A 21,644-nucleotide genomic window follows, 5' to 3' on the forward strand; every position below is an offset into this window, starting at 1 on the left:
CCAATCCCATGACTGCTGTGTCTAAGCAGGCTTGATGATGACGACAGCTGTCTCTGTTCCACTCTCAAGAAAAAGTTCCCATCCTCGGGTGGGTTAAAGAACACCAATAAAGGGTTCCACCTCTCCACTTTTTGCATGGCTGCCTATATGTAGCCTGGCTGCCTATATGTAGCCTGGCTGTCTGTATGTAGCCTGGCTGTCTGTATGTAGCCTGGCTGCCTGTATGTAGCCTGGCTGCCTGTATGTAGCCTGGCTGCCTCCATATAGCCTAACTGTCACACTCACATACTTGCACACACACACATAATCAAACATGTTTTTTCTTGTATACTGAGTACATCATGTACAATTATAATGAGTATGCTTTGTTTAACTGATTGAACAAACTACTGACATTTTTTTGTACTTATATTTGTGGTGTGGTTTTCATATAAGCCCTTTTTGGCTTACAACCTCACCAGCACACCGTTTTTACCTGTGTTTTTAATCTGTACTGTTATGCCTTTCACTTCTTTTCTTTGGTGCGAATAAATAAAGCCTACAAAAAAACCTATGGGAAGGGAGTGGGAAAAATGGGGTTGGCCCAATTGAACTGCTAAAGGAGTGGGGGTGGGAGGAGAGGGAAAGATGGGGTTGGCACAACTGAACTACTAAAGGAGTAGGGGTGGGAGGAGAGGGAAAGAAAACCCATTTGTTTCTGTCTCCACCAGCAGGGAGGCACAATGTTACATTCTGTTCTAAGACACACCATTTGTAGGGTTGCATCTATTTTTAGGGCCGGGGAGTGACAGAGTGAGTTTGTCCTGTGAGTGTCTCTCTTGTCTATACCAACGATGTTAGTTAGACTGTTAGCTAGGCTGTGAGAACCATGAACTCACTCCCTGTATATTTGTAGGTCATATCAAGACTCATCATCACACCCACATTCAGTACGTCACATGTTGAACCCAGAACAAAGGAGAGCTCGGTTTGTTGTTTTGAAAGTTTTGAAAGTCTCTGGAAAAGTATTCTATTAAAAAAGTCTGGTTATTAGCTAGCTACAGTGCCTTCAGGAAGTATTTATATCCCTTGACTTACAGCCTGAATTCAAAATGAATTAAATAGATGTTTTTTCTCACCAGTCTACACACAATACCCCATAATGACAAAGTGAAAACATGTTTTTAGAAATGTTTGCAAATGTATTGAAATTAAATACAGTATCTCATTTCCATACCCCTGAGTCAATACATATTAGAATCACCTTTGGCAGCGATTAAAGCTATGAGTCTTTCTGGGTATGTCTCTAAAAGCTTTGCACACCTGGATTGTACAATATTTGCACATTATTCTTTTCAAAAATCTTCAAGTTCTGTCAAATTGGTTGTTGATCATTGCTAGGCAACCATTTTCAAGTCTTGCCCTAGATTTTTAAGCAGATTTAACTGTAACTCTGCCACTTAGGAACATTCACTGTCTTCTGGGTAAGCAACTCAAGTGTAGATTTGGCCTTGTGTGTCACGTCCTGACCATAGAAAGATGTTATTTTCTATGGTAGAGTAGGTCAGGGCGTGACAGTTTTTTTTTTCTAGTTTAGTTTTTCTATGTTGTCATGTTCTAGTTTTGTATTTCTATGTTGGGTTTTGTTTGGGATGATCTCCAATTAGAGGCAGCTGGTCCACGTTGTCTCTAATTAGAGATCCTACTTTAAGTAGGTTTTTTTCTACCTGGGTTTGTGGGAGATTGTTTTTAAGTAGTGTATGTTTCACCTATGCGTCACGGTTTGTTGTTCTTAGGTTTATGTTTATGTATTGCATAGTTTCACAGTGTAAATAAAATGTGGAACGACATACACGCTGCATTTTGGTCCGCTTCTCCTTCCTACGACAGCTGTGACAGAATCTCCCACCACAAAAGGACCAAGCAGCGTGCCCAGGAGGAGCAGGGATCCTGGGCCCGGGAGAGGAAAGAGTGGAGGACGTCCTGGACCTGGGAGGAGGTAATGGCAGGGGACAAGACCCTGCGATGGAAGCAGGTGGAGACAGCGAGGTAGGAACGGCAACGTTACGAGGAACTAGCACGGCAACGACGGAAGCACGAGAGGCACCCCCAAATATATTTGTGGGGGGGGGGGGGGGGGGGGGTGGCACACGGGGAGATTGGCAGAGTCAGGGTGGAGACCTGAGCCAACTCCCCGTGCTTACTGTGGGGAGCGAGTGAAGAAGCAAGCACCGTGTTATGCAGTGATTCACAGCCCGGTGCGATCTGTGCCGGCGCCCCGCATTTGCCGAGCTAGGTTGAGCATTCAGCCAGGAAGGGTGGTGCCAGCTCAGCGCTCCTGGTCTCCAGTTCACCTTCTCGGTCCAGGATATCCTGCGCCGGCGCTGCGCACTGTGTCGCCAGTGCGTATTCACAGCCCAGTTCGTCCTATGCCAGCTCCCCGCATTTGCCGGGCGGAAGTAAGCATCCAGCCAGGACGGGTTGTGCCAGCTATACGCTCGGGACCTCCAGTGCGCCTCCATGGTCCAGTATATCCTGTGCCTGTCCCACGTACCCGGCCTCCAGTGAGTCTATCCAGCCTGATACGCCTTGTGCCTGCTCCTCGCACTTGCCCTGAGGTGCGTGTCACCAGTCTGGCGCCACCTGTGCCAGCCCCACGCATCAGGTCTCCAGTGCGGCTGCCCAGTCCGGGGTGTCCTGTTCCTGCTCCCCGCACTCGCCTTGAGGTGCGTGTTACCAGTCTGGCGCCACCTGTGCCAGCCCCACGCATCAGGCCTCCAGTGCGCATTCCCAGTCCAGAGCTTCCAGCGACAGTTCCCAGTCCGGAACCTCCTGAGACGGGCCGCAGTCCGGAACCTCCTGAGACGGGCCACAGTCCGGCGACGTTCCCCAGTCCGGACCCTCCGGCGGCGTTCCCCAGCCCGGAGCGGCCGGCAGCCCGGAGCCTCCGGCAGCCCGGAGCCTCCGGCGGCAGCCTGCAGCCCGGAGCCTCTGGCGATGATCTACAGTCCAGTTCCTCCGATGACGATCCACAGTCCGGTGGCACAGAAGCAGAGGGATCAGCCGGCGGAGCGGGGGTTACGCCCCGAACCGGAGCCGCCTCCTCTGTTGGAGGATCCGCGGGATGAGAAGTTTATGTGTACTGCACCAGAGCCGCCATAGACAGTAGTTACCCACCCTACCCTCCCTTTCTTTGTCACGTCCTGACCATAGAAAGATGTTATTTTCTATGGTAGAGTAGGTCAGGGCGTGACAGGTTTTTTTTTCTTCTAGTTTAGTTTTTCTATGTTGTCATGTTCTAGTTTTGTATTTCTATGTTGGGTTTTGTTTGGGATGATCTCCAATTAGAGGCAGCTGGTCCTTGTTGTCTCTAATTGGAGATCATACTTAAGTAGGTTTTTTTCTCTACCTGGGTTTGTGGGATATTGTTTTTGAGTAGTGTATGTTTCACCTTTGCGTTTTTTTGTTCTTCAGTTTGTTTATGTATTGCATAGATTCACAGTGTAAATAAACTGTGGAACGACACACATGCTGCACTTTGGTACGCTTCTCCTTCCTACGACAGCCGTGACATTGTGTTTTAGGTTATTGCTCTACTGAAAGGTTAATTCATCTTCCAGTGTCTGGTGGGAAGGAAACTGAACCAGGTTTTCCTCTAGGATTTTGCCTGTGCTTACAGTAGTTCCATTCCGCTTCTTTTTTTAATCCTGAAAAACTCCTTAATGATTACAAGCATACCCATAACATGATTCAGCCACCCCTATGCTTGAAAATATGGAGCGTGGTACTCAGTCATTTTTTGTTTTGGATTTGCCCCAAATATAAACTTTATTCAGGACATGTTTTGTAATATTTTTTATTGTGTACAGGCTTATTTCTTTTCACTCTGTCAATTAGGTTAGTATTGTGGAGTAAGTACAATGTTGTTCATCCATCCTCAGTTTTCTCCTATCACAGCCATTAAACTATAACTGTTTTAAAGTCACCATTAACCTCATGGTGAATTCCATGAGTGGATTTCTTCCGCTCTGGCAACTGATAATGGATAATATGTCTGCAAAGCTTGATAATGTGTGTGATGTTAACAGAGGTCTATTTTCTGGGTGACTTGACTGGTTAGCAACTAGCTGTCCTCTCAAAAGGAAGCTTCTAACTGTGACTAATGCCTGTAATATGACCCAGGTTATTACTCAATCAACTAGAGTGCATTCCAATAGTGTTGGATCTTTGGCATCCACTTGTATTGATCATATTAATCAGTAGTTAATCATATTGAAAGTCAGTAGTTAACTTGTTTGCTGAAAAATAGCATTGTATTTGGTCAAACTGTCACGTATTTCGTTGTGTTGAGGAAAGGAGGACCAAAATGCAGCGGGATTGTGGACACATGTTTATTCCTGATAAAAACAGGTAAGGTATCCACTTGAAGAAAAACAAAACAATAAACAATACTCACAACGGCAACAGTGTTGCAGGCTCAAACAAACGCAATGCACACAACAATCTCCCACAAAAGACAAACACAAACACACCCTCATATATGGGACTCTCAATCAAAGGCAAATAGACAACACCTGCCTTCGATTGAGAGTCCCAACCCCAATGAACCCAAACATAGAAACAGACACACTAGACTAAACAGAGTACATGAAAATCAAACAGCGCCCAAAAACCCAGGGAATACCTAAATCGACTGCCCTACAACAAACACACCACCCCTAACCACATAAAACAAATACCCTCTGCCACGTCCTGACCAAACTACAATACCAATTAACCCTTATACTTGCCAGGACGTGACACAAACACAATCTTCTCCAGCAGTTTACTAAGAACAGTTTATTAAGAATAGGCAGCAAACTGAAAGGATGCTTTACTATTTTTAGGCGGTGAAATTACCTTTGCTTCCTTCAATGCCTGTGGACACACAGTCCTTTAGGCTTTGGTTAAACCTGCAATATGTCACTTTTTGGGCGACCCGACCAAATTCTCATAGAAGTGTGTGGTATGTCTGACTGTTTGAGACACTACTCTGCCCTAAGGCAGGACCTAGCTGAGACAGTGTGTCCGTCTGTCGACAGTTTCCAGTATTCAGCCTGCTCGACACTGCAGGCTGGATTAACCCTGAGCGTGGCTAGGTCAGTGGAATAACTAATGCCTTAACTTCTCCCAGTGAGAAGAGAGGATGGAAGGAGTCATTCCCTGTGTGTGTGTGTGTGTGTGTGTGTGTGTGTGTGTGTGTGTGTGTGTGTGTGTGTGTGTGTGTGTGTGTGTGTGTGTGTGTGTGTGTGTGTGTGTGTTCTACTGGACAATATGAGGGCAGTTAGGCTACAGCTACAGAACATAGCCTAAGTTCCTATTTAACAAGGGCGAGAGGAAAGAGTTTCAGTTGGTTAATAGGGCTGTCTCAGTGCGCAATGAAAGCCCCAAGTGTGCAGCCATCTGCATACTCTCTCCCCATGGCACTGCTTTTACAAGTCTATCTAAGGGGGGCATGATGCACAGGAATAAAATGCCATACGTACATAACATCACTGTAAGCTAGGCACTAGTGCTTTACTAGAGGGCACTTCAAATGCTTCCCACAGGTCACATAAAGCCTGCTGTGAACAGAATGAATAGATTTTATAACGCAGAGTGTTCATTTAAGCATTGGAAACATATTTATGCCCTAAGCTGTCTGTGACCAATAAACTGCAGTCAGGTATGAAGACTGGTGTCATAATTACTGTTAATTATGACACCACTCCGTGTTTGCCTAGTTGACTATAAGCTAAACAAGGCACATGGGCGGAGGATAATAGACAGACTCCCTTAACTTTTTAGGGTATAGGGGACAGTATTTTCGATTTCGGATGAAAAGCGTGCTCAGAGTAAACTGCCTAATACTTGGGCCCAGAGTCAAATATTTGCATATTATTAGTAGATTTGGATAGAAACTTCAGAGTGTTTTATAAAACTGTTTGAATGATGTCTGTGAGTATAACAGAAGTCATATGGCAGGCAAAAACCTGAGAAAAATCCAACCAGGAAGTGTGGAAATCTGAGAATTGTAGTTCTTCTTTTAAATCCCTATCGAAACTACAGTGTCTGTGGGGTCACGTTGCACTTCCTAAGGCTTCCATTGGCTGTCAACAGCCTTCAGAAAGTTTTTCCATCATTCTCCTGTTACTGGGCAGAGAATAGTAGCTCAGTCAATGAGTGGACTGCCTATGGACAAAGGACTTGGTGATGTGCGATCCTTCTTTTTCTTCTTGAATGAATACGCTATTGTCCGGTTGGAATATTATCGACGTTTTATGTTAAATACCCTAAGGATTGATTGTAAACAACGTTTGACATGTTTCTACGACCGGTAATGGAACATTTTGACTTTTCGTCTCTGGTTCTGTGCTTGCGCGTTATGCCTTTGGATAGTGATCTGAACGCACGAACAAAACTGATGTATTTGGACATAAATATGGAGTATTTCGAACAAAACAAACATTTCTTGTGGTAGTAGGAGTCCTCGGAGTGCATTCTGACGAAGATCAGCAAAGGTAATAGAATATTTATAATACTAATTCAGAGTTTTGTTGATGCCAGAACTTGGCGGGTAGCTGCTTCGATGGCTGAGCAATGTACTCAGAATATTGAACAATGTGCTTTCTCCATAAAGTTATTTTGAAATCTGACAAAGCGGTTGCGTCAAGGAGTAGTGCATCTATAATTCTTTCAATAACTGTTGTACATTTTATCAATGTTTATGATGAGTATTTTTGTAAATTGATGTGCACATTCACTGGAAATTTTGGTGAGAATACATTTTCTGAACATCACGCGCCAATGTAAAATGCTGTTTTTGGATATAAATATGAACTTTATCGAGCAAAACATACATGTATTGTATAACATGAAGTCCTATGAGTGCCATCTGATGAAGATCATCAAAGGTTAGTGAATATTTTAGCTGTACTTTTGTTTTTTGTGATGCATGTCCTTGCTTGGAAAATGGCTGTGTGGATTTTCTTGTGAAGTTTATGTCCTAACATAATCTAATTTTATGCTTTCGCCGTAAAGCCTTTTTGAAATCAGACAATGTGGTTACATTAACGAGAGTCTTATCTTTAAAATGGTGTAAAATAGTTCTTTTTTTAGAAAATGAAATTATGAGATTTTTGCTGTTTTGTATTTCGCGCCATGGTATTTCACTGGCTGTTGAGTAGTGTGGGACGGTCACGTCCCACCTAGCCCAGAGAAGTTAAGGACACGACATGGCATAGCGAATGTCAGCCGCACACAGTAGATCACATGCTGGGTGTCGGAGAACAATATACCATCATTACCTCTTTAACAACAGAATGTTATTTTACAAGATCTACCAAAGGTGTCCAGAAACAGTGAAAGACACTATTAATGAGCACAACATAACCAAATAGCTGTCTGTTCTGGCATTGAACAAATAAATACAGTAAAATCGAACCTATGGGGCCAACCACATAAAATGTGTCACTATCTATACCCCATGCCTCAGTCAGCGTAACCCTTAGGTGTAACAAACATTTAAAGGGTGTTCCCATGTCTAAATCCTGAGAAAGGAGACTCATATACCTGGGAGAGGTAAGAGGAAAATGGCCCTTGCTCAAAAGTAGTGCACTATATATAGGGAATACTTTATATTTGGGACGCATCCTGGACAGATGGACAGACAGGGAGGAGAGGAACAAGCTGTTACTTATACTCTGAAAGGAAAGCACTGCTTACTGGGCTTTCTGATTGTAGCTGGCTGGCCACAAACACCTCTGGTTTCAGCCTTGTAGTGTCTGACACCCCGAGATGGAAACATGGTGACTGGAGTCCTCATGATGATTGGTGATCAAGGCTTTTTTTCATCCATATTATAGCACAGCAACAACACAGTTATCTAGACATTCATGTTTGTCCTGGCAGATCATTTTAATGCTTGTCCTGGCAGATCATTTTAATGCTTGTCCTGGCAGATCATTTTAATGCTTGTCCTGGCAGATCATTTTGTAGATGCCAATAATATATTTCTATACCATCCACATGGTCAGCCGGCCAGCCACACAGCAGTAACTCTTATTTTTAGACTGCAGCTGTACTCCAGTCCACTGCTTATTCTGTTTAGATACATGAGGAAGGCCAGATAGATACATAACCATCTGTGGTGATAGATAGTCCTATAGCCCTTCCTAAATACAAGCGGTTGAGTTTTTTTTATGTATTTTTTATTTCACCTTTATTTAACCAGGTAGGCCAGTTGAGAACAAGTTCTCATTTACAACTGCGACCTGGCCAAGATAAAGCAAAGCAGTGTGACACAAACAACAACACAGAGTTACACATTGGATAAACAAACGTACAGTTAATAACACAATAGAAAAGTATATATACAGTGTGTGCAAATGAGGTAAGATTAGGGAGATAAGGCAATAAATAGGCCATAGTGGCGAAATAATTACAATTTAGCAATTAACACTGGAATGATAGATGTGCAGAAGATGAATGTGCAAGTAGTGATACTGGGGTGCAAAGGAGCAAAAACATAAATAACAATATGGGGATGAGGTAGTTGGAGGGCTATTTACAGATGGGCTATGTACAGGTGCAATGTAAGCCGCTCTGACAGCTGATGCTTAAAGTTAGTGAGGGAGATATGAGTCTCCAGCTTCAGTGATTTTTGCAATTCGTTCCAGTCATTGGCAGCAGAGAACTGGAAGGAGAGGCGGCCAAAGCAGGAATAGGCTTTGGGGTTGACCAGTGAGATATACCTGCTGGAGCGCATGCTACGGGTGGGTGCTGCTATGGTGACCAGTGAGCTAAGATTAGGCGGGGCTTTACCTAGCAAAGACTTATAGATGACCTGAAGCCAGTGGGTTTGGCGACGAATATGAAGCGAGGGCCAGCCAACGAGAGCATACAGGTCGCAGTGGTGGGTAGTATATGGGGCTTTGGTGACAAAACGGATGGCACTGTGATAGACTGCATCCAATTTGCTGAGTAGAGTGTTGGAGGTTATTTTGTAAATGATATCGCCGAAGTCAAGGATCGGTAGGATAGTCAGTTTGCAAGGGTATGTTTGGCAGAATGAGTGAAGGATGCTTTGTTGTGAAATAGGAAGCCGATTATAGATTTAATTTTGGATTGGAGATGCTTAATGTGAGTCTGGAAGGAGAGCTTACAGTCTAACCAGACACCTAGGTATTTGTAGTTGTCCACATATTCTAAGTCAGAACCGTCCAGAGTAGTGATGCTGGACGGGAGGGCAGCAATCGGTTGAAGAGCATGCACTTAGTTTTACTTGTATTTAAGAGCAGTTGGAGGCCACGGAAGGAGAGTTGTATGGCATTGAAGCTCGTCTGGAGGTTAGTTAACACAGTGACCAAAGAATAGCCAGAAGTATACAGAATGATGTCTTCTGCGTAGAGGTGGATCAGAGAATCACTAGCAGTAAGAGCGACATCATTGATGTATACAGAGAAAAGAGTGACCGGAGGGACCTGATATCCATCCCAAATGGCACCCTATTCACTATACAGTATAGTTCACTACTTATCACCAGGGTCTATAAGGCTTATAGCACTACAGATGTCCTATCTTAATTTGACCAGTTTCTCACAGCAGGAAAATAAAGCTGCATCAACAGGAAATTAATATGTGGATTCTAATATATACTTGTGTAGGGTTTTTACATTTTTAGTTAGGATAAACCAAGTCTGACATTTTAAAGTGGAAATTACAAACTTTAGAAGCCTTTTTAAACTAAAATAATCTGTGACAAGCGAGTGATCAAATTAAGATAGTATATCTGTATATAAGGAATAGGGTTCCATTTGTGATGCAGGTCTGATCTCCAACTTCTCCACAGCCATATTGAGAATGAGTCTCAGTAGTCAAGAATCAAAGACGTCTGCTGTCCTCTCCTCTCCTATAAACAATGCTGCTTTATGAGTTCAGACAGACTGGGGGGTCAGCCTAAGGGCCTGTTCTTGTGTTGGGAGCAGATACAAGGCATTCCTCCATGCCACTCGTGATAGAGAGTTATTATCCACCAGGGTCCCTGCTGTTGGTGGGCGGCTAACCCTAACCCTGGCTCCAGAGGATGGGCTTCCTGTCTGTCTGACTCTGGATGAGTCTCAAATGGCACCCTATTCTGTATAGATTTCACTACTTTTGACCAGAGCCCTATGCGCCCTAGTCAAAAGTAGTGCACTAAATATGGAATAGGGTGTCATTTGAGACACCCACTGCAATGCTGAAGTGATATAGACCATCGGCTCATCCTCTCATCCTGAGGACACTAACTGGGTGACCGTCGGACTCCCCTTTGACCCCTTAAGGGACCCTGACCCCAGCGGTAAGAGGTCTCCCTGCATCCTTATGGTCTTTTCTGTCCACTATGAAATCACCTGAAGCTACAATGACATGATCCAAACAGAGTAAAAAGGCACTATTTTTAACTGATTAGTTCATTGAGTTTGTTGCTCAGTGTCTCATGATTGTTGTTGGCACAGACACACACACAGACACACACACATCACGTTGCCATGGTAATAGGACAATATTACTATTCACAGTGAACTCTGGAGAAAGCCACTGTCAAGGGGGACAGACTGTGTACATGCTGTAGACAGCAGACCTGTGTTCAAACACTATTTGAAATCTTTCAATTACCTTGAACATTTGCTTTAGCCTGCCTGGAGTGCCAGATGAGCTGGGTTTGCAGTTATGATACTATTGGTCTATGAAAGCCAGGCAAGTTCAATCAAGCACAGACAAAGTATTTGAAATTATTTCAAATAATCCTTAAACCCAGGTCTGGTACACAGTTCTTGTGACTTGTGACGCATTTCCTAAGTCCTGAAGACATCTGGAAGGGGGTGCTTTCTGTCCACAGAGGGATAGCAGCTGTGAGATTGCAGCGCAGCACCTCTCTGAATCTGAGTTTTGTCTTAACTCTCTCCTCATTAATCTGCTCGTTAGACTGAAATCTGACATGTGTTTTCATTAGGCTGTGCAACTTCAGCCTGCTCATGAGTAGGGAGGCAGAGGGCCTCCGGATGCTCTGACTACTAAAATGCACTTTAGACTGAAGATGACTGAAGGGCACATTTTAGACCCATTGCCTGTGTGTCGGTTAACAAAACACACAAAGGTTTTGTCCCAAATGGCACCCTACCCATCAAAGGTAGTGCACCCTATATAGTGCATTACCCATCAAAGGTAGTGCACCCTATAGGGAACATGGTGCCATTTGGGATGCATCCACAATGTTTCGTCTGGCGTAAGCCAAGTGGTGAGTGACAACATTTATTTGGGAAAATGCATCCAAACAATCATGACAACGGTCTTGAGAAAGGAAAAGTCATACAATTGCACAAAGCATGATTACAGTACAGATAATACCTATTTATATACTGTGTGTACAAAACATTAAGAACACCTGCTCTTTCTATGACAGACTGACCAAGTGAATCCAGGTGAAAGCTATGATCCCTTATTGATGTCACTTGTTCAATCCACTTCAATCAGTGTAGCTGAAGGGGAGAGGACAGGTTAAAGAAGGATTTTTAAAACCTTGAGACAATTGAGACATGGATTGTGTATGTGTGCCATTAATTAGAGGGTGAATGGGCAAGACTTAAGTGCCTTTGAACGGGGTATGGTAGTAGGTGCCAGGCGCACCGGTTTCTGTCAATGCTGCTTGGTTTTTCACGCTCAACAGTTTCCCGTTGTATCAAGAATGGTCCACCACCCAAAGGACATCCATCCAACTTGACACAACTGTGGGAAGCATTGGAGTCAACATGGGCCAGCATCCCTGTGGAACACCATGCCCCTAATTGGGGCTGTTCTGTTATGTTTATGTATGATGTAGCTATTCAGTGTAAGCCAGTCATAAGGTTAAAAAATGGGTCAACTGCAGTGCCACTGTACCGGGAGTAAAAAATGCTTGGTGTCCATGGTGTGCACTTTGCACCAATACAGAGAGAGAGATCAAGATCGAGAGATCGAGATCGAGAGAGAGACATAGAGACAGAGAGAGAGAGACACAGAGAGAGAGAGAGAGACAGAAAGAGAGAGACAGGGAGAGACAGAGAGAGATCGAGAGAGAGATGGCGTGTGGAGAAGAAAAACAGGAAACTGAGGAGTGTATAGAGAGTTCAGTGTGCATACAGTACAAAGTGAGAAATGGAATGTCATAAGAAAAGAGAGAATCCAGATGAAATCTGTCCAAGAGGTCATAGTACGACTGCCCATCAGGCTGACTAGCCTATGGCTCTATAAGTCACCACCAGCAGTCTAAATAAGTATTACATCTGGTTGACCACAATGACCACAGAACCATAGTGGGGCAGTGGGAATGTCCATTGACCACACTGAGAGGATCATTCAATTAGGGCTGTATCCTTCACTGGACCATTCCTCTCCAGCAGGACACCCTATACCCTACATAGTGCACTACTTCCCCATGGTCCTGGTCAAAAGTAGTGCAAAACATAGGGAATAGAGTGCATTTGGGACAGTCACTGTCTCTGACCAGGTTAGTAGCAGCACTGCTGGTTGGGAGTCTGTAGGTCGGCAGCTGTGTTTTTATTTGATACGTGTCATACCACAAAGGTTATGTCAACTACAGACAACAAGGGAAAACAAGGCAAGAGTAAACATGTCGTCCCCCACAAATGATGCAGCGCCCCCCCTTGGGCCAATTGAGATATAACGTGTGACTAACGTACTAACGCACGTGCCTCATCCATGTAGTTTAGGAACCTGCAGGCTGGATTTAAGGTTGTTGATTGTTGAACACATGAGTCATCTGATTCCATAACCTGTAATCACCCTACATCCTGGCATTTAGATTTGATTCAATTACACGACTTGAAGTTCAAGAGAGAATAACTTCAGATAAGCATGCCAGTCCCAACTCTGAAGTTCACAAATCTTTCATTGATGTAATTGGGAAACTTTAGTGGAATTTAAAATCACGAGCACCAAATATCTTAAGTTAGGATTTGTCCGGAAATTCCTACAGCAAACTCTCTTAGATTTATGAGATTATGTAAAGAGGGGTTTTACAAGAATCTATTTTCAACTCTGATATGGTTGTTTTAAAATTGGTATATAAAGGCCGATGTCACGAAAAGACACGATATAATCACCAACTATTTATTTCCGTACAGGGTAATGTAATAGTGTTGTTGCAGCTACTTAGTACATTGAGAGAAAAAAAGAGTCTCAATAGTGACCGATCACAATAGTGACAGTAAATACATGAAGATAGAGTGCCCTCATGGGCCTGGACCCAGATTCACAAAACCTTCTTAAGAAGGAATTACTTCTTAACTGCCATTGTTTCCTTAACAATAGACTTAAGAAGAAAGTTAAGCAAAGTTGCTATTCCTCGAAAAGGCTCTTGGAAATATTATTGCGCTATTTTTTATGTTTCTCCTTAAGCAAAAAGTTAACAAGAAATTAGATTCTGGAAAATAATGTTTTTAGAAATGTATTTAATTCCAAGATAGCTAAACCCTTGTCTCAAACTCAGAGCATTGAAAGAAAAAGCTCATTAAAACAATTGAACATGTTTAATTCACTCACAAACTTAATCTGAAAGTTTCAGTTTTGATTATTTTAAACCCAAGAACAGGTTTTAGAACAATACGCTACATGATTGCCATTGCTAGCTAGATAGCTAGCTAAAATTGTTGCATAGCAACAAACATCTTAAGAGGATTTTCAACGAGATATGAGAAATTCGTAAGAAAATGATTCAATCTTAAGATATTGTTGAGGAATTTCACTTACGAACTATATTATTTTGTGAATCTGGGCCCTGGCCATTCCAGGAATGGAACTATCTGTCCCAACCCCTTACAGCAAAGTAAGGGGCAAGGCTCGTGATCGGTAATGGTATTATTAAAAACACTAGAAAATAAAGGAAAGCCGCACACTCTAAGAGCTCAGATGCAAAAATGTAATAACCAACGTTTCGACAGCGAAGCTGTCTTCATCAGGGTATCATCACAAACACTGCAAGATGAGTCATTTATATAGTGTCAAGAGACACACAGGTGTTTGTAATCATGGCCAAGTATGGCCTAATATCATTGGTTAACTCAAATATTTAAAAAAAGAGACACACAGGTGTTTGTAATCATGGCCAAGTATGGCCTAATATCATTGGTTAACTCAAATATTTAAAAAAATGGCATACAAAGAACATACAAAAAGACAAACAAATGAATAGCATACGATCATAGCATTTGTAGTCTAAAATGTATCTAACAAACAATTACAATGGCAAAATCACAATTATCACAAGAATGGCTTCGTTTATTGTTAAAACGAGAGGCTGCCTGGATCTTTAATTTAAAGACCCTTGCTCCCTTCGGTCTCAACATAGACTTTGATCTGAAGCCATTCTTGTGATAATTGTGATTTTGCCATTGTAATTGTTTGTTAGATACATTTTAGACTACAAATGCTATGATCGTATGCTATTCATTTGTTTGTCTTTTTGTATGTTCTTTGTATGCCATTTTTTTTTAAATATTTGAGTTAACCAATGATATTAGGCCATACTTGGCCATGATTACAAACACCTGTGTGTCTCTTGACACTATATAAATGACTCATCTTGCAGTGTTTGTGATGATACCCTGATGAAGACAGCTTCGCTGTCGAAACATTGGTTATTACATTTTTGCATCTGAGCTCTTAGAGTGTGCGGCTTTCCTTTATTTTCTAGTGTTCTACTCCGCTAGCCAGCACCTCGCCTTTATAGGTGTGCGTTTCTTTTTTCTAGATTATTAAAAACACAACATATAATATAATGTATACCAGAGTAAAATCTAATATATGCATGCAAGTATGTACAATACATGACCAAAAGTATGTGGACACTTGCTCTTTGAACATCTCATTTCAAAATCATGGGCATTAATATGGAGTTGGTCCCTCCTTTGCTGCTATAACAGCCTCCACTCTTCTGGGAAGGCTTTCTACTAGATGTTGATACAATGTGCTTCCATTCAGCCACAAGAGCATTAGTGAGGTCGGGCACTGATGATGGGTGATTAGGCCTGGCTCGCAGTCTGCATTCCAATTCATCCCAAAGGTGTTCGATGGGGATGAGGTCAGGGCTCTGTGCAGGCCAGTCAAGTTCTTCCCCACAGATCAACAAACCTTTTCTGTATGGACCTCGCTTTGTGCAAAGGAAAGGGCCTTCCCCAAACTGTTGCCACGAAGTTGTAAGCACAGAATCATCTAGAATGTCATTGTATGCTGTAGCATTAAGATTTCCCTTCACTGAAGCTAAAATCATTAAAAAACAGCCCCAGACCAGAGATCCTTCTAATCCCCAGCTATGTGGTGGCAGCATGGTTCAACAGTGCCCCTGTGTCCCGAAAACATCAAGCTTTCTAATCGCCCAAGTATGTCCTCACTCACAGGACATCTCCAAGTCATATGAAAAAAAAGACACTGCACAGTTAGTGCTTTGAATCATCTCTACTCTCCTTTTGGAGAGGAAAAGGAGATGTTTATGTCTACACAGATAGCACTTTGAATCATCATTACTCATTTTGGTGAGGAAAATGTTGTTCAGTGCTTCTTCCTATGAGGAGGGAAGAAGTGTCTCCAAGGAGACGACTTCATCGGCATAGCAAGCCCACTGTTCAATCAGCCCTTTACATTTGGGTTTAGCCTAGTGTTTGAACCTTCGGGCTCGCCAATGGGTTTAGCCTCAATGTGTTGGTTTCAATAGAAGTAACCTTGTCCGGGGGTATCATCTGTTGGGGCCACAGTGTCTCCTGACCCCTCCTGTCTCAGCCTCCAGTATTTATGCTGCAGTAGTTTATGTGTCGGGGGGCTAGGGTCAGTCTGTTATATCTGGAGTATTTCTCCTGTCTTATCCGGTGTCCTGTGTAAGTATGCTCTCTCTAATTCTCTGTTTCTCTGTTTCTCTCTCTCTCTCTCTCTCTCGGAGGACCTGAGCCGTAGGACCATGCCTCAGGACTACCTGGCATGATGACTCCTTGTTGTCCCCAGTTCACCTGGCCATGCTGCTGCTCCAGTTTCAACTGTTCTGCCTGCGGCTATGGAACCCTGACCTGTTCACTGTGATTACTATTATTTGACCATGCTGGTCATTTATGAACATTTGAACATCTTGGCCATGTTTTGTTATAATCTCCACCCGGCACAGCCAGAAGAGGACTGGCCACCCCTCATAGCCTGGTTCCTCTCTAGGTTTCTTCCTAGGTTTTGGCCTTTCTAGGGAGTTTTTCCTAGCCACCGTGCTTCTACACCTGCATTGCTTGCTGTTTGGGGTTTTAGGCTGGGTTTCTGTACAGCACTTTGATATATCAGCTGATGTAAGAAGGGCTTTATAAATACATTTGATTTGAAGTAGAATGACTCTTTCCGACATCTTGTTTTACATTTTCTCAGCAGTGAAGGCAAAAACAGGAAGGCCAAGTGTATTATTGGATACAACATGATTTGTTTGAGGATTGGTTTCTAAGGAAGTAAATTGGGCTATGAACTCCAATAATCTGTTTGTTTGTGCTCAGTTCCATGGGCATTTCCCCTTTATTTCGCCACTGTGAAATTGACAGGGGTCTTTAACAGCTAAACTCTATAAGTGACAGAGACTGATTATATTAGAGCCGTAGAGGGTCATGTTATCCTTTGTTTATCTCCCGCCTTGTATGTAAATACCGTTAGTAGCTCTGTTACCGTGTACGTCTTCATGTCTTCACTGTCACTATTGTGATCGGTGCTGTAAGAGTCTGCCATACCATGGAAGTCATTTCTGAGACTCTTTTTCTTTCCATGTACTAAGTAGCTGCAACAACACTATTGCATAATTGAAAGCAGACAAAAACTCAGATTCTGAGAAAGAAAATGTTATTTGCAAGCAAAAACTTGGTCATTATCGCACGCTTGAGGAAAAAGTTCAAACAACCTCAACAAAATATGTCTCTGATTACTCTATAATCCATATGTCTTGTTATGGACTTCTGCTCCAGTTTCTGTTGAGGGATTTTTTTCATCGGTCATGCTATTTTAGTGTCAGCGTGAGGTAAGTCTGTCTTTGATTAGGCTCAGGGCTGTGTCCCAAATTGCACCCTATTCCCTATATAGTTCACTACTTTTGACCAGGGCACATAGGGAGTAGTGTGTGATTTGCTTGCTAAATAGGGGACAGGGCCTGATTTGGAACTCTGACTTTGATACTGCTCCACATTGGCATATCGAATGGACACCAGAGCATCTCCACAAAAGCCTGATTGATGTTATTTAGATGTCTGACCACTCAAGGAATGTAAAGTTGTCTGTTCCGACTATGATATCAAGAGAAGAGCTCAAGATTGCATAAAAATGTAACATAGACCGACCCCTCCTTAGAAGAAAAAAAACCCAGATGTTTTGTACAAGAGCTCTGCTTGAAGGCAAATAGAACCTAAGCATCCTTTGTTTGGATAGCTAGTTAATTACAGCCATGTTCCAGGGACATGTGTGTTCTATTTGGTTCTTTAATTCAATTAATAATATAGGGTGGTGATGGCATGCGCCTCATGGGTCGCGACCCAAATGGCACCCTATTCCTTATTTAGTGCACAAGTTTTGACCAGGGCCTTGGTCAAAAGTAGTGCACTATATAGGGAAGAGGGTGCCATTTGCGATGCAACCATGCACTGCAGCTTTCCCGGACATTGTATCTGAAAGAAGGAATTCAGTTGTGACAATACATTTGAATTAAAAGGAGACATTTGAAAAGAGTGGAACCACCGTAGGACAATGACCCTAACCGTTGCAACTACGACTTTTATAGATGATATTGAAATATCATGTTTTGGAGTTTGATTTGCTGATGTTAATAGAGGGGAAAATAATTATCTTAGGAAACTGTGGTTTAGCCAAGGCCCCTCATTTGGCATTTTAAACATTTAGTCTCTTACCACAACTTTCACTTCTGCCAAACAATGACTATGAACTATAATATAAATCCTCACAACAAATATTAGAGTAAACCTATCATCACAGGCTAGGACAGGCTAGGTTGCCGTTACACAGAACTTAATGATTAACTTAGAGAACGCCTCCATTCCATGTTGGAACTGGAAGCATTCCAACCATGGTTCCAAAGAACAACAACTATCCTTACAGCTATACACTATCCAGGATCTGTCAGAACGCTAAACACTGCTAACATTTTATAGGTCCCTTGGTGGTGAAACGTGATCCAATAGCAGTTAAGGACCCCAGCGCGAGTCAGTGAGCCTATGATTTACACATAGTTTATGAAGCATTTAAAAAGACAGAGGGACCATAATAAAAATGGGTTTATTTATGGTAAATTGTGAACATGTGGGCTTTTGTGAGAAGGCATTCTTACCCTGAGGTGCAGAGTGCAGGTATGTAGGTGTGTGTGTGTCATACTGTATGTGTCATACTGTATGTGTCATAATGTATGTGTAACCCAAATCATAATCAATGATCAGGACTAGATAGCACAGCTCCAGAAAGGAACTAGGAAACATTCACCCACAACTAGGCAAAATATACATTACATAATTGACCCAACAATATTGTAGACAGCACTACACAGCAAAATAAATATATTAAATCAAATATCAAAAACAAAACGCTTCATTCCAATTATATTTCCTCTGAAATGCCAATATCCAGAAGTAATGGATGATGCTCCAGTCTAGTTTTCTTTCATGTTCAAAGGATCAAATCAAATTGCATTCGTCACATACAGATCAGTACAGATCAGTACTGTATGCATCACATGTCTCATAGTAGGAGTGCTGATTTATGATTCGTTTTGCCTTTTTGACAACAATCAATAAAAATAATTTGGACAGAGGGGACCTGATCCTAGATCACCTCTACTACTCTGATACGTATGGCCCCAGAGGGAAGGAAGTGAAACATCTTTGAAATACTGAATATTGTTCTTATTTTGACCAATAGGTGGCAGAGTTTGACACTTCATCCAGAAAAGAGCGCGTTACTTACTTGCAGTCTCTGTCCTCCAGATCAAAATGAGGGTTAAAGTTGATGAGTATCTTCTGTCCTGGGTCTGGGGCCGATATCACCCACATACATTGTTGTGATGGAGGGTATGAGGTCGGATAGCCAGGAGAGGTGAGATAATCTGCACTGGTTATCTCAATGTTATCTCCACATTTATCTGCAAACAAAAACAGATAGAGATAATTATTCAACAGGGAAATTACACATACAATTTGTTTTATAACAAAAGAAAACCAGTAGGGTGATGCGTAGGCCTATAGTCTCCCCTCTAAAAAAACGATGTGTGATCATTCAGAAACAATATTGATAACACTCAGTTAATCCTACATGGAAATAATTAACCAGGGGAAAATGTTAAAACACACATTTACCAGTGTGCTTGTTTCAAAACTAGTAGTGAAGCATGTGCTATGAATCCTAAATAGGGTACTTTGTCATTTTCATATCCTTCTTTTTTTACTACATGAATAGTAAATAACATATGAAATATGAAGACATGCTCGCAAAAGAACCCGCTCGTACCCACACCATAAACGATAAAGGACAACGAACAGCTTTGCAAGAACAAAAGTAATTGATTCATGTACAGTATTCCCTCTCTCCGCTGTTGACGGAACGACACCTTTATTTAAATAAACAAATAATACACCTCTCCGTTTTGGATAACCTGACTTTCAATTTATTTAGAGAACAGAGCTACAGATGCGCCCAGCAAAACCCTCCAGCCTACTGTAGCCAAGATGCACCTCTGTAGACGACCCGAAAACAGGTGAGTTGTGATGACAAATCGTGCAAATTAAGGATTTTTTTATAAGGCTAATGTTAGAAAATATGATATTTCAAGAGTCCACACTTACAACTTTGAGTCAATGAAGCCACAAAGAGGAGTTCGGTTGAAAAGAAAAGTATAAATCCACAATACATCATTGTGCTGTAAAATACACACGTGTAAAAAAAAAAGAAAGAAATGCTTGATATGTCCACCTTCTTATAGTGCGCAAAGCAAAATAACAAACGTCTCAGAAATGTCTAAATTTTGCTTCAGGTCGCAAGCAGCATCCTGTGTTATTATTCAACTACGGTTTCCTCTCTCTGAAAGTCGTGTATCTCTCCCAGAATAAGAATGTGCCATTTCCAAGGAAAATTATAATAATCCAAACGTAGAAAACAATTCAGAAAACCCAGTCACCTAAAGTGCCCCGACAGGTATCAATCGAAAACTGATATTTTTACATAAAAAATGTAACGAAAAAGTTCCAGAATTCAGTAATATCTCATACACTCACTATCCCGTCTAAAATCAACCAAGGCATGAGTTAGCTACAAACACCTGCGTACTGAGAGTGCGAGCGGGCTACCCAATTCCTAATCCTCTTGACTGCGTTCTGTTCGGTAAAGGTTCGCCCCTTTTCCGAAGCGCGCTGACTGACCGACAGAGTAGAATGTCACTCTCATTCGACTTGACGCCTACTGTGAAAGTAACAGTGAGTGGTATTTCCACTCCCCAAATTCCAGCTCCAAGACGCGAACACGCACAGACTGATCACTATGAGACGAGTGGGCAGGAGCGAATGACACCGGTGCGCCCTCCTCCCGCTCGTGCACAGCAGAGGGAGAGGGCTGAATTGGAAGGAAGGAATATAATGGACATTGCACACGAAGGCATTCATTTTGATAAGAAACCTAAGCTGTTGCAAATTAAAAAACAACAAGTGATTAAAATATAACAATGGGCCCTTATAACAACGGCATCGGGGTTTATGGGGAATTGTTACTTTATGCACTTGACGCTTTCCTTTACGGATAGCTCCTTGCATATGAAATAGGATACTCATTATTCTTATTCATTTACAGTAGTTTAATATCAGTATATTATATATGTATTGTTATAACACCACTTCAATTCTACACATAAAGAGGAATATTTTGATCTGTGCAAAGCCAGTCTTCTGTTCCTATTAAGAATGCTGCCATGTCCCTAACAGTTGTTCTGTAGCCTACTGCTTATAAGAGGGTGCCCACTACTAAAGTACCATCACACAACAGTCTGTTGAAAAAGCAGGCTTTTTAACTCTGAAGGGAGTGAGAAAGAAAGAAACTCAATCATCAGCACACTGGCTATGAACATCCCCCCCCCCCATAATGTCATGAGTAACATCCTCATTCTGCAGGAATACATCTTAAACCCATATCAGCACCTACAATAACGTGGTATAACTGTGCAAGCTCTGGAACAACACATATGAACATGCTTGAAACCACAGCAAAAGCCCTTAATTAATTCAGGCAGGAAACAGGGGACGAGCCTCAGTGCCTTCAGAGGAACAGTTAACCTGTGGGGTGAGTGGGAGCAGAGCAGGCAGTGGTGTGTGTGTGTGTGTGTGTGTGGGGGGGGGGGGGGGGGGGGAATGGTCTGGCCAGGGATGGTCCTCACTGTTCAAATCAAATCTAATTAAATCAAATCAAAGTGTAAACAGATTTGCTATTTTATCGCAGGTGCAGCAAAATGCTTGTGTTTCTAGTTCCAATAGTGCAGTAATACAGAGTAGTAACAAACCTAAAAACACAATACGCACATAATACAGATTAAAAAGATGAATAATAAAGAAATAAAG

The 21,644-nt window shown here is 42.2% G+C and overlaps 1 protein-coding gene across 1 annotated transcript in view; it reads right to left on the reverse strand.

The window, feature by feature from the left end:
- The window catches only part of LOC106599513 (neuropilin-1a), a 112,960-nt gene extending 92,379 nt beyond the window's left edge, over nucleotides 1–20,581 (reverse strand). The window contains exons 1-2 of the mRNA XM_014190791.3: nucleotides 19,887–20,581; nucleotides 19,012–19,186 (exon numbers count right to left, since the gene is read on the reverse strand). Coding sequence (XP_014046266.1) covers nucleotides 19,012–19,186; nucleotides 19,887–19,956 — 245 coding nt within the window. The 5' untranslated portion in view covers nucleotides 19,957–20,581. The remainder of the gene's footprint in view (nucleotides 1–19,011; nucleotides 19,187–19,886) is intronic.
- Nucleotides 20,582–21,644: the final 1,063 nt, after the last annotated feature.

This window comes from Salmo salar, chromosome 03, assembly GCF_965601325.2.
Source record: "Salmo salar chromosome 03, fSalSal1, whole genome shotgun sequence".
In the NCBI taxonomy this organism is placed as follows: Eukaryota; Metazoa; Chordata; class Actinopteri; order Salmoniformes; family Salmonidae; genus Salmo; species Salmo salar.